The sequence below is a fragment of the Cololabis saira genome, chromosome 23 (genome assembly GCF_033807715.1).
Source record: "Cololabis saira isolate AMF1-May2022 chromosome 23, fColSai1.1, whole genome shotgun sequence".
Taxonomy (NCBI): domain Eukaryota; kingdom Metazoa; phylum Chordata; class Actinopteri; order Beloniformes; family Belonidae; genus Cololabis; species Cololabis saira.
Window position 1 is genome coordinate 605,850 of NC_084609.1, and position 12,977 is coordinate 618,826.

At 42.0% G+C, this 12,977-nt stretch overlaps 1 protein-coding gene and 1 long non-coding RNA gene across 3 annotated transcripts; both read right to left on the reverse strand.

Annotated features, from left to right (window-relative positions):
• Nucleotides 1–1,003: 1,003 nt before the first annotated feature.
• LOC133424548 (zinc finger protein 658B-like) lies at nucleotides 1,004–5,665 on the reverse strand. The gene is made up of 3 exons (XM_061715222.1): nucleotides 5,649–5,665; nucleotides 4,361–4,457; nucleotides 1,004–3,030 (listed from the first exon to the last, which is right to left on the reverse strand). Exons 1-3 carry the CDS (start codon nucleotides 5,663–5,665, stop codon nucleotides 1,249–1,251), a joined length of 1,896 nt encoding a protein of 631 aa, XP_061571206.1. The 3' UTR covers nucleotides 1,004–1,248.
• Nucleotides 5,666–9,890: 4,225 nt separating this feature from the next.
• On the reverse strand, nucleotides 9,891–11,189 carry LOC133424472 (uncharacterized). 2 transcript variants are annotated; one of them, XR_009770883.1, is made up of 4 exons: nucleotides 11,125–11,189; nucleotides 10,580–10,673; nucleotides 10,426–10,489; nucleotides 9,891–10,238 (listed from the first exon to the last, which is right to left on the reverse strand). It is a non-coding gene; the product is annotated as an uncharacterized LOC133424472 (long non-coding RNA). The 2 variants fall into 2 exon arrangements; XR_009770882.1 differs by having other exon boundaries at nucleotides 10,426–10,673.
• Between the last annotated feature and the right edge of the window lie 1,788 nt (nucleotides 11,190–12,977).

A 12,977-nucleotide genomic window follows, 5' to 3' on the forward strand; every position in this document is an offset into this window, starting at 1 on the left:
GCACCCCAGAGTTGGATCACGAAACAGACGTTTGCGCTAACATTGCCTGTTGAATAAAATTGCCACAAGCCGCGAGTCTCGCGCTGATTCCTGCTTCCTGATTCAAACGTCTGACAGCCCCGCCCCCCCGACCAATCCCCGACTGTGTATTGTGAGAAAGGGCCGACTCAGCACACTTAGAACCTCGGCAGAATAGGTACAGAAAAAGTATCTATTCGGCACGCCTCCACCTGCCTCGGCCCTTAGTGGAAAAGTGCAAGACGAGGGCGTAGCGAGTGGAGGCGGGCTGAGTAGGTACTAAATGGTAAATGGCTTACACTTATATAGCGCTTTCCAGCTATACTCCTACAGCCCCAAAGCGCTTTACACTGCAAACATTCACCCACACACACCGGTTGTCGGCGGAGCTGCCAAACACAACGGCGCTGGCCTGACAACCGGGAGCAACCGGGGGATTCAGTGTCTTGCCCAAGGACACTTTGGTGGACACAGGCGGAACTAGGGTTCGAACCACTGACCTTCAGGTTCATGGGCAAACGCTCTACCAACTGAGCCACCTTCCCCCTACTAGTGGAAAAGCGCTATAAGAGACCATCTCTCATGTGTTGGCCTCCCTTCATGGGTTATCCATAACATCTACAATCAATGTCAAAGACAGTGGACACCGAGGACCAGGGCTGGTGTTGCGCCACAAAGGGAGTGCTGGTTCAGTTATTAGAAAGTAATTAATAATTGTCTTACGATAGTTATTAATAACCAATAAAGACGATGACTTATCAAAATGAATCCATTAAAACGGGGCACGACCTGACTTATCAGGAAATAATAACTAAACAGCAAAGTCAATCTCAAAGTAGACGTTATTCCCTACGTGTCAGCCTGTTGCCAGGGGGGGCGTTACAGAATAACAGTGAAGGAAGGAGCACAGAACTTTGCAACCATCAGCTGTGACAAATATCTATAAAATGAACACAAACAACTTCTCTCATTCAAATCAATCAGAATTTATTTACAAAAGTCTTAAAAGAAAGCTAAACAAAACTTGGGATGAATTCCGATGCCTAAACTACACATAAACAAATACTAACTAAACATTAAACACAAACTTCAGATCATCTATATGTGGGTGTGTGTCAGTGCGTATGTGAGAATTATTTCTTTCAAACTAAATTAACTAAACTAAATTGGTGCATTTTAACTGAACTCTCAAAATAAATGATATCAGCACTGATCACAAATGTACACTTTTTATCCAGTGTGAATACGTTGGTGACTCCTTAGATGACTTGATTGGCTAAAAGCCGCTCCACACTGATCACATCTGTAAGGCTTTTCTCCAGTGTGAATACGTTGGTGTCTCCTTAAAGTACCTTGCTCGGCAAAAGCCGCTCCACACTGATCACATCTGTAAGGCTTTTCTCCAGTGTGACTACGTTGGTGAATCTTCAAACTATCTTGCCGGGCAAAAGCCACTCCACACTGATCACATCTGTAGGGCTTTTCTCCAGTGTGACTACGTTGGTGAATCGTCAAATGACCTTGCTGGGCAAAAGCCGCTCCACACTGTTCACATCTGTAAGGCTTGTTTCCAGTGTGAATACGTTGGTGAGTCGTCAAATGACCTTGCCAGGCAAAAGCAGCTCCACACTGATCACATCTGTAAGGCTTGTTTCCAGTGTGAGTACATTGGTGAGTCGTCAAATGACCTTGCTGGGCAAAAGCTGCTCCACACTGATCACATCTGTAAGGCTTTTCTCCGGTGTGAATACGTTGGTGCCTCCTTAAAGCACCTTGATGGGCAAAAGCCGCTCCACACTGATCACAACTGTAAGGTTTTTCTCCAGTGTGAATACGTTGGTGTTTCCTAAGATCACCTTGATGGGCAAAAGCCGCTCCACACTGATCACATCTGTAAGGTTTTTCTCCAGTGTGAATACGTTGGTGAATCTTCAAACTATCTTGCCGGGCAAAAGCCACTCCACACTGATCACATCTGTAAGGTTTTTCTCCAGTGTGAATACGTTGGTGTTTCCTAAGATCACCTTGATGGGCAAAAGCCGCTCCACACTGATCACATCTGTAAGGCTTTTCTCCAGTGTGAATACGTTGGTGACTCGTTAAAGCACTTTGCTGAGCAAAATCCGCTCCACACTGATCACATCTGTATGGTTTGTTTCCAGTGTGAATACGTTGGTGAGTCGTCAAAGTATCTTGTTGGGCAAAAGCCGCTCCACACTGATCACATCTGTAAGGCTTTTCTCCAGTGTGAATACGTTGGTGCCTCCTTAAAGCACTTTGCTGGACAAAGGCCGCTCCACACTGATCACATTTGTAAGGCTTTTCTCCAGTGTGAATACGTTGGTGTCGCTTTAGGTGACCTTGTCGGACAAAAGCCGCTCCACACTGATCACATCTGTGAGGCTTGTCTCCAGTGTGAATACGTTGGTGTTGCTTTAGTTGACCTTGTCGGGCAAAAGCCGCTCCACACTGATCACATCTGTATGGCTTTTCTCCAGTGTGAATACGTTGGTGAGTCGTCAAATTATCTTGTTGGGCAAAAGCCGCTCCACACTGATCACATCTGTAAGGCTTTTCTCCAGTGTGAATACGTTGGTGAGTCCTTAAAGCACCTTGATGGGCAAAAGCCGCTCCACACTGATCACATCTGTAAGGCTTTTCTCCAGTGTGAATACGTTGGTGAATCCTTAAAGCACCTTGCTGGGCAAAAGCCGCTCCGCACTGATCACATTTGTGAGGCTTGTCTCCAGTGTGAATACGTTGGTGCCTCCTTAAAGCACTTTGCTGGACAAAGGCCGCTCCACACTGATCACATTTGTGAGGCTTGTCTCCAGTGTGAATACGTTGGTGTTGCTTTAAGTTACCTTTTTGGGCAAAAACTGCTCCACACTGATCACAGCTGTACGGTTTATCACCAGTGTGAGTTTTCTTATGAATCTTCAGGTTTGATGAAGTGGTGAACACTTGCTTGCAATCATCACACCAGTGTCTTTTGGGTCTTCCTTTATGATTCTGTAACAGAGAAGATGACTTACATTATCTTGGCTGCATTATCAAAAGCCTTTTCAGTTTCATTCAAATGCTGCCTGTCATGTTTTTTCATGTGAGACAATTAAGTTTATCTTCTGAGGACTAATGTTAAACATATTTAGCTACAACTAGTACTTAAAGGAGCCGTCTGTAAGAAATGTCCAAAACTGGTACTGCAGTCACTTTCAAAATATTGTTGAGCGGTGTGTACCCTCCCCCCGACCAGAGGTTGCCAGGTAGGCTGCAGAATTCAGCAGGAACGTAGGCTGCCATAATTAGAGCCGAGCTGGCAACCCGGATGCCGAAACAATACTGACTTTGTGATTGGGAGATAGGTGGAGGGTGGAGCTTCAGAAACAATACTGACTTGGTGATTGGAAGATAGGTGGAGGGTGGAGCTTCAGAAACAATACTGACTTGGTGATTGGGAGATAGGTGGAGGGTGGAGCTTCAGAAACAATACGGACTTGGTGATTGGGAGATAGGTGGAGGGTGGAGCTTCAGAAACAATACTGACTTGGTGATTGGAAGATAGGTGGAGGGTGGAGCTTCAGAAACAATACTGACTTGGTGATTGGGAGATAGGTGGAGGGTGGAGCTTCAGAAACAATACGGACTTGGTGATTGGGAGATAGGTGGAGGGTGGAGCTTCAGAAACAATACTGACTTGGTGATTGGGAGATAGGTGGAGGGTGGAGCTTCAGGCCAAAACAAAAAATGACAACATAAACATCAGTTGAGGGCTGCAACTCCTCTTTTTAAACTGGAATATCCTGGCTTGAGTGCTGTTGTCAGTGACAAAAGTATTTGAAATTAACATGATTTTTAAATGTGTGTTGACATATCGGGGTCATTTTATGATTCGTTTTATTATTGCTCTTACATACAGCTCCTTTAACAGTACGACACCTTCAGATGAGACTTCTTATACGTCTACGTAATAAGTGTAAAATTTGAGAGCTGCTGAAAAACACTCAAAACCCATTCATGAACTATTTATATTGAACATAATATTGAACATGAACTGTCGTCCCCCCCCCCCCCACACACACACACACACACACACACACACACACACACACACACACACACACACACACACACACACACACACACACACACACACACACACACACACACACACACACAGTGTGAAAAAGTGTTTTTCTTATTTCTTTGCATGTTAGTCACACTTAAATGTTTCAGATCCTCAAACAAATTTAAATATTAGACAACGATAACACAAGTAAACACAAAATGCAGTTTTTAAATAAAGGTTTTTATTATTAAGGGGAAAAAAATCCAAACCTACATAGCCCTTTGTGAAAGAGTGATTGATTGGTTTATCACATCTTTGGAAAGCTGAGTTCAATTTCTCCAGCCACACCAAGGCCTGATTACTGCCACACCTGTTCTCAATCAAGAAATCACTTAAATAGGACACGTCATTTCAGAAAAGGAACATCATACCAACAGTAAAACATGGTGGTGGTAGTGTGATGGTCTGGGGCTGTTTTGCTGCTTCAGGACCTGGAAGACTTGCTGTGGTAAATGGAACCATGAATTCTGCCGTCTACCAAAAAATCCTGAAGGAAAATGTCCGGCCATCTGTTCGTGAGCTCAAGCTGAAGCCACTTGGGTTCTGCAGCAGGACAATGATCCAAAACACACCAGCAAGTCCACCTCTGAATGGCTTAAGAAAAACTAAATGAAGACCTTAGAGTGGCCTAGTCAAAGTCCCGACCTGAATCCCTTTGAGATGCTGTGGCAGTCTTTGGAGCTACCCACAGGTACAACCGTGCACGTGTTGCACAGTCTAGGTGTACATAGGGGTTGAGAAACACTTAAAAGTTGAAAAAGGTTGGAAGTCAGAAGTTGGAGGCTTGTTGTCTAGACAGAGTTGAGGCAAAGTCTGGACAGAAAACCCAGCTAAAACACATCGAACTGAGTTTTGCAAAACAACACGGTCTTAATGTTGCTGCTCTAGACCATCGAACTGGATGAAGGATGCGTTCACTGGTTCTTGGTAACCAGTGGGTTTTCACCAGTGCAGCTGGATGGATGGCTCCTCGGGTGATGCTAGTCGCACCGGTCGGAGATGAGGTGTAGTACTTGCAGAACTTAAGAACAGCAGATGGAGAGCCAGGTCAAGAGAGAGCAAGATGCGGGGAGCTGCAGCTATTTATTAACCAGCGGGTCTGCTTCATGTCAGCAAAGGGGGCCCATGATGTTTAATGGGTCTCTGTCCAACGCACTATCCACGCGTCACTTTCCCATCTCATACCAAAAGCCACACACTGCAAAGCCTGCTGGGCTTTGGGGTCATTGTCTAGGTTTCTTTGTTTCAGGCCATGTGGTCAACTGTAAGACAATGTGGTCTTACAGTTGATGTTAGAACTCAGTTTGGCCCCAGGGTTGATGTTAGCCCTTTCAATGTTCAACACAGGGCTGTGGGCAAACACTTGGAAAATTGTTAGTCTTGCATACCAAACTTTAAAGTCTTTAAACAAAAACTTTGGATTTATATTAGTGATGCACCGAAATGAAACTTTGTGGCCGATACCGAAACCGAAAATAATAATAAACACTTGGCCGAATACCGTGCAATACCGGACATGGTTTTCGCAGTTTTTACATTGATTTTGCCAATTTTTTCACCATTGCATAAATCAAATAAAGGGCTTTCCACAAGCGCCGGCTGCCGGCCATATAGCCGACTACTCGATTAGGTCCAGCCGGCTACTTTAATGACGCTTATTTTTATAGCCTATAAATATTATTTTTCGATTTTAATAAAATTAAATGTTTTTCTCATAGACTGACAATAATGTCAAACTGAACCGCACTCATTAAAGTTGTGATTCGCTCTGCTTGCACCACAAATTACTCTGATCACCGCCGACTTCATAGAGAAACTCCGCGGCCCCGACATGCGGTGTGTCTGTGTGCGTGCGTGTGTGTGTGTGTGCGTGTGTGTGTGTGCGCGCTCAGCGCAGTGAATGTGTCGGAACTCGGATCAACAAGCAGAGCTCACCAGATGATTCTTTTGTCACCATAAAAAACGGTACGTCCTTATTACTCAGGCTACCCACTAAAAAATTGAATCAGTTTAATCAGTTCGTATTAAAAAGAAAACCTAACCGCGTTGCATCGTTTAGCCCAAAACGTTCTACCGGTAATCCAGTCTTCTCTTCAAGCGTTCAATTAGCACCACCTGCGACACGTGAGAGTGTATTTTCATACACTTCATTAGTTACACTAATGAATAAAAGAAGATGCAATGGCGAGTGAGTTGTAATAATAATGATAATACAGTGTTTCCTACAATTGTACAGGCTTGGCAGGGCGCCAGGCCAATGAAAGCCCCCGCCAGGCCAGAAAAGAAAAAAAAATAATATGCAAAAAATAAGCGACGTATCTATCCATTCATTCAGAAATCAATAATCATTTCCATTTGGGAGCCTCTGTGCGGTGCTGAATATGCAATGCTGTGTTTTGCGGTGTGCTTCTCATCGAACTGACTGGAGGCAACACGTTGCGGCAGTGAGTGAAGCCTGAATTATGGTTCTGCGTTAAATCGACGCAGAGCCTACGGCGTAGGGTACGCAGCGACGCACGCAGTATGGTGCGTACTGCCGCGTACCCTACGCCGTAGCCTCTGCATTGTTGTAACGCGGGACCATAAATCAGCCTTAAGTCCCTTTAGGCTAATACTGTGAGAAATAACTTGGTGGAGGTGCGCAAACTGCGCATGTGCAGCATCAGCAGGAGCTACATGTGAAGTGTGTTATGCGGTGAAAGAAAGCAGCAGGTTAAAACATGTGTAAGAAATGCTTAAAACAATGTTCATATTACTGTTGCATGCACTGTAGGTTTAAACAGCACTTTGGAAAAAAGCCAAATTGATACGGGGGGTACTTAAAAAACGAGCCGTCGACCCGTCGCATTAAACTCCCCGACTTGAGTCGACCAGCTAAATCCTGCGTTGGGGACAGCCCAAATACTTTTGTATAGCTTAAGAGTAAGTGTCATTCCCATTTTTAAAAGTGGAGACAGGCATCAGTTTTCCAACTATAGACCAATCTCCCTGCTCTCACAATTCTCAAAGATTTTAGAAAAATTGTTCATACAAAGGCTTGATACATTTCTAATTAACACAATATACTGAATGACCATCAGTATGGTTTTAAGTCTAATAGGTCCACCTCAATGGCAGTGACTGAACTGGTAGAAGAAATTTCAACTGCAGTTGATAAAGAATTTACAATAGGAGTTTTCATTGATTTAAAAAAAGCCTTTGATACCATTAACCACAGGCTTTTGATGAAAAAAATGGAGGGATATGGTATCAGAGGTATAGCCTATACATGGCTACAAAACTACCTGGAAGACAGATTCCAATATATACATCTGAACAATGAAAATTCTAATTTATTAAAAGTTACATATGGTGTTCCACAAGGATCTGTGCTGGGTCCCATACTGTTTATTTTGTATATTAATGATATTTGTAATGTGTCGAAACTGTTAAAATTTGTGTTGTTTGCCGACGATACCAGTATATATTGCTCTGGTAAACATTTGGAACAGCTTTTGAGTGCAGTGGAAAAAAAGTTGAAAGTTCTTAAAAGTTGGTTTGATATCAATAAATTATCACTGAATTTAAGTAAAACTAAATTTATAATCTTTGGTAACCGAAAAGTAAATTGTGAAGTTAAGCTCAAAATCAATGATGTCGAAATTGAACGAGTATGTGAAAATAAATTCTTGGGCGTGATAATTGATGATAAACTTGATTGGAAAACACATATAAACAATATTAAATCTAAATTGTCAAAAACCATTCCAATCCTATACAAGACAAAATAACTTTTAAATCAGAAATCCACTTACATACTGTACTGTTCACTCATTGTTTCATATATTACTTACTGTGTGGAGGTATGGGGAAATACTTACATAACAAACATTGATCCAATAATTAAATTACAAAAGGGAGCCATAAGAATTGTAAATAATTCAAAATACTGCGACCCAACGAACCCACTCTTCATTACTCTTCAACTAAATACCTTAAAATGTGTAGATCTAGTTGAGCTAAGGACTTCTATTATAATGTATAAGGCACACAACAACCTACTTCCTTACTGCATTCAGGAAATGTTTTCACCCAGAGAAAGTCGGTATGAACTCAGGGGAACTTGTAAAAATAAAGGTAAGGACAAACTTTAGAAGTAGATGTGTTTCTGTTAAAGGGGTAAACTTGTGGAATAGTCTCTTTGATGAGCTAAAAATGTGTAGTTCTATCCGCAAATTCAAAAAAATTTTTTAAACTTAGGGCATTTGATAAATATAAACTATGACCAAGAGCAGCTTCTCCTGTAAATCCTCTATATCACATGCTCTTGTTGTAATTGATCTCTGCAATACCTTTTATTTTGATTTGATGTGATGTGATGTATTGTAAAAAAGGGTAGGCATTATATAAGCTACGGCTTTAGTCTACACCTTTTTTGGTTCATTCATTTATATATCCAGCTTTACTGTGGTGCATGTTTTGATTGACTAATGGACCAAAATAAAACTAACTAAGTAACTAAGTAACTAACTAACTAACTAACTAACTAACTAACTAACAGTAAGTCTTGTTTTGAAGAAAGCTAACTCATGTGTGTCTGGGGGGAGTGGTGGTCTAGTGGCTACAGAGGTGGGCTTGGGTCAGGTTCAAGCCCCAGAACGACAACCAAGATGAACCACCTTGGGCCCCTGAGCAAGGCCTTAACCCTAATTGCTCCCCGTGTGTTTGTTCTCTCAAATGTAAGTCGCTTTGGATAAATGCGTATGCTAAATGACAGTATTATTATTATTCTCTACGGAGCCACTCTGGTGACATTTGAAAAAAATAAAATAATGCGTGGCCACGAATTAATATCTCGTGGCCAACAAATTATTGATGCGTGGCCACGCAATATTTAATTTTTTTTTAAATAATGCATGGCCACAAGATATTAACACAATGCGTGGCCACGAGATATTAACTCATGGCCACGAGTTATCAATGCGTGGCCACACATTATTTTATTTTTTTTCAAATGTCATCAAAGGGGCTTTGTACTTCTCAATACGCTGTAAAAGTGTCTTAAGCCAACTCATTGGCTGGTCAAATGGGTTAAACATTAACTGGGAAGGTAACGTTTGCTAGCATGAATGCTAACATGACTTATTAAACTAACGTTAAGTTTAAAATATGTATAACATTACGGTGACGTGACTTCCGGGTGGCGCCTGACTGCGATGCACGTGTAGCTCAACAGCTAGCCTTCAACAACCTCTCAAATCCTCATTTTTTTAACCGACTAAACTAAAGCTTATGCTGTGATGACTAAAGTCATCACAGCATAATGTCTCAAGGGAAGCCTGGGAGTAAACGAGAACGAAACAGCATGTCACCGTTGAAAAAAAACCAATGGTTACAATGCCGAGAGAGGATCTGGACGACGCCATAGCTAATGCTGTTAGCTCTGCTATGCTAGCGCAGCAGCAGAAACTCAGCGAGTTTATTCAGTCTGCAGTGAAAGAAGCGGTCAACGACATCCTCACCCCACAGCTAGCAGAACTGACGCAGCAAATACAAGACACCAAGGGCCAATCCCAATTCTCCTTCACTCGCCCTTCTTTTCTCCACTCGCACTTCTTTTCTTCCCTAAGCCCTAAAAAAGAAGGGGGAGATTTTAGGGCACTTGAAATCTAGGGCACTTGGCCCAGGTGCCTGTCCCAATTCTCCCCCTACCCCTCGTTTCCATCCCTACCCTGATCAGGAAGCTGAGAGCCAAAAGCTGTTTTAATTTCAGCTGTAGCTCTGTTAATATGGCACTTATATTCCATATAAAAAAATGTGCACAGAAATATTTACAAAAAAAAAAGTTTGCAGTGTATGTGCTGCTACTGCTGATGAGGTGTCTGGTCCACCATTTTCTCTAAAAGGTTCAGAAACCTGTCCATGTGTTCTTCATTCTTTTGACATCTTCTGTCTTCTTTGGCGGCCTCAGCTTGAAGGAAGTCCTGCATAGAGAATTTCTTTTTTTGGGGGGATCGGGGGGAAAGTGGACCTGATGCCTGAAGCTCCAGCTTCCTCTTCCAGCTGGTGAGGCAGAGCTTGAGGCCGATGTGCTGGCGTCTTCCAAAGTGTTCTGAGATAAAAAAAGATGGATACACATGTTGATTACACACATGACTGGACTATCATACACACCCACAACATCATACCAGGTTCACTATCACTGTATAAATAAAAATTACCTCTGTGCTATTAATAAATACTTTACATGGATTTTTTTTTTGTTAAGCATCATCTCTTTAGCAGATAATATTACCTACCCATTTTTTGCCAATTTGTGCTGTGGTCACCTTTCCCTCCAGTTCCAGCTCTTTGATGAGTTTCCTGTAACAGAAAACAGTGATGAATAGTAGTTATACCATGGTTAAGGACCCCATCACAGATATTCTGCAAGCAGATAGCTAGATCACTCACTCCCACAGTGGTTTAGCAGCATATTTCTTCTTTGTAAAATTCTCCTCGTTGGTAGTCCTAAAGCTTATTAGGTGTCGGACCTGATCCGGAGTCCCTGGAATGAAATGTGATGCACAAACGTCCTCGTAAAAAAAAAAAAAAACAACAAAAAAAAAACGTTTGAACTATGATAACAAGGCAGCAAGCGACGTTATTACTTCGTAAACCCCCCCCCCCCAAATAACGTTGCTGCCTTATAGTAATGTGAAATATACAACAAATTTGTAGAAAATATGAGAGTTAACGAGTAGTTAACAGGACACGGCATGTTATCTACCCGACTCATCATGCAGCCACATATGCATTATCTTACGTTAACTCAGAATCAGAATCAGCTTTATTGGCCAGGTTCTAACATTGTCCAACAAGTAATTTGACTCCGGTAATTTCACTCTTTGGTATTAAAAATAAACAATAAACAATGTGGTATTTCTATGTACTGTTCAAACTGTTAAAACATACAAAAGCACTGTGATTTTTTTAATTCCATGGGACATTATACTTACATTTGTGGGTTCAATATCCTCCTGCTCTTTGCGGTTCGCCATTTGACTCAAAAAAAATGAAAAAATGCTTGCTTGCTCAAAATCCAGACGAGTCTGCAAAGCATGTTTTCCTCGGTCGGCGAGCTAGACGCAGCCTACGGCGTAGCTTACGTAACCTACGGCGTCGCTTACGTAGGTTACGTAACCATATTCCGGCGCGATCTTAGCGAACAACGGACAAAAAAGGGATGATGTACATTCACTGAGTGAATATTATGAAAGTAAAATATCGGTTTGCGCCGAGAAATGTAATCAAAATGCATTTTTATGCAGAAACTAACTCAAAATATTGATTTTATTCCCAAAAAAACAAGAAATGTCCTCCATGTTTTTTTTTTTGATTCAGTCCGCAAATGACGACGAAAAGCATTCTGGGAAATTTTCATACCCCCTCGCTCGCCAAGTCAGCATCTGAAATCCCTCGATTTGAAGGGGCTATTCTCAGCCCCTAGCCCTCGTTATGCCCCCTCCCCCTAGGTGAAAAGAGGAATTGGGACACCACTACCTTCACGGGAACGCGCAAAATTTAGGGTTAGGGAAGAAAAGGAGGGCGAGGGGGAGTATTGGGACGCACCCCAAGGCTACTGTGAGTGAGCTGGCCAAGAGCTTTGAGTCGTCACATAAATCCATTCAGAGTAACACAGCTAAGTTTGACACGCTACAAGCTAAAGTGAGAGCCAATAGACATCTAGCCAACGATCTCCAGCGACAAGTGGAGGAACTCACCACGAAAATCACCCAGATGGAGGACCGCAGCCCAAGAGCTAACGTGAGACTGGTCGGGCTGAAAGAAGGTGAAGAAGAGCCGGACGATCTGGACCCTAGTGGTCTGTAGAGGACCTGCAGGTCTGGATCTGGACCCTAGTGGTCTGTAGAGGACCTGCAGGTCTGGATCTGGACCCTAGTGGTCTGTAGAGGACCTGCAGGTCTGGATCTGGACCCTAGTGGTCTGTAGAGGACCTGCAGGTCTGGATCTGGACCCTAGTGGTCTGTAGAGGACCTGCAGGTCTGGATCTGGACCCTAGTGGTCTGTAGAGGACCTGCAGGTCTGGATCTGGACCCTAGTGGTCTGTAGAGGACCTGCAGGTCTGGATCTGGATTCCGATTCTAAATCAATTTTCATATTCATTCCTAAAAATTGATTCTTATGTCTAAAGATCGATTTATTTTCATTATTACATCTTCACCCGGTGAACTTTAATCCCAGTCGTCACATCATTTAATTTACACATGTCCTGTTGAGCTGTTGCAATTTCTTTCTTTTTTTGCACTTTAAATGGATATTGAAAGGAATATTTGAGTTGTTTATTTCTCAGTTATTTATTTCATACAATTAACTTTTGGATTTTTTTTTGTTTTTGCCCAAAAGACCATGGGCAAAAACAAAAAAAAACACGTTCTTGCCTTTAAATATGTTTAAAAGGGATGAAACATTAAAGTTTTCAGTTATAATTGCATAAATTGTTTATTTTTCATTACTTTATATACTGTATTAGGGTTCGTTTGCATAAAATACTAAAAACCAAATTCTCAAAAATTAAAAACTGAAAAAACACAAAAGTGAAAACAAAAGAAAAAATAAAAACGGAATGTGTGAAAAACTAAAAGTGATTTCCTCCGTCTCTGTTTCCTCCCTGGATGTGTTTGGTAATTCTGCCCCACGATGTTTCTGTTTCAGTTCTATCAGCATTCTGGGAGCTGATTGGTCCTTACAGCATCATTAGCTGCAATACTTGCTGTTGAATCTCAATATAATACTAGTATTAATATGTTGCAGAACTACAGTCATATCATTCATGCAACAGATGAAAAAA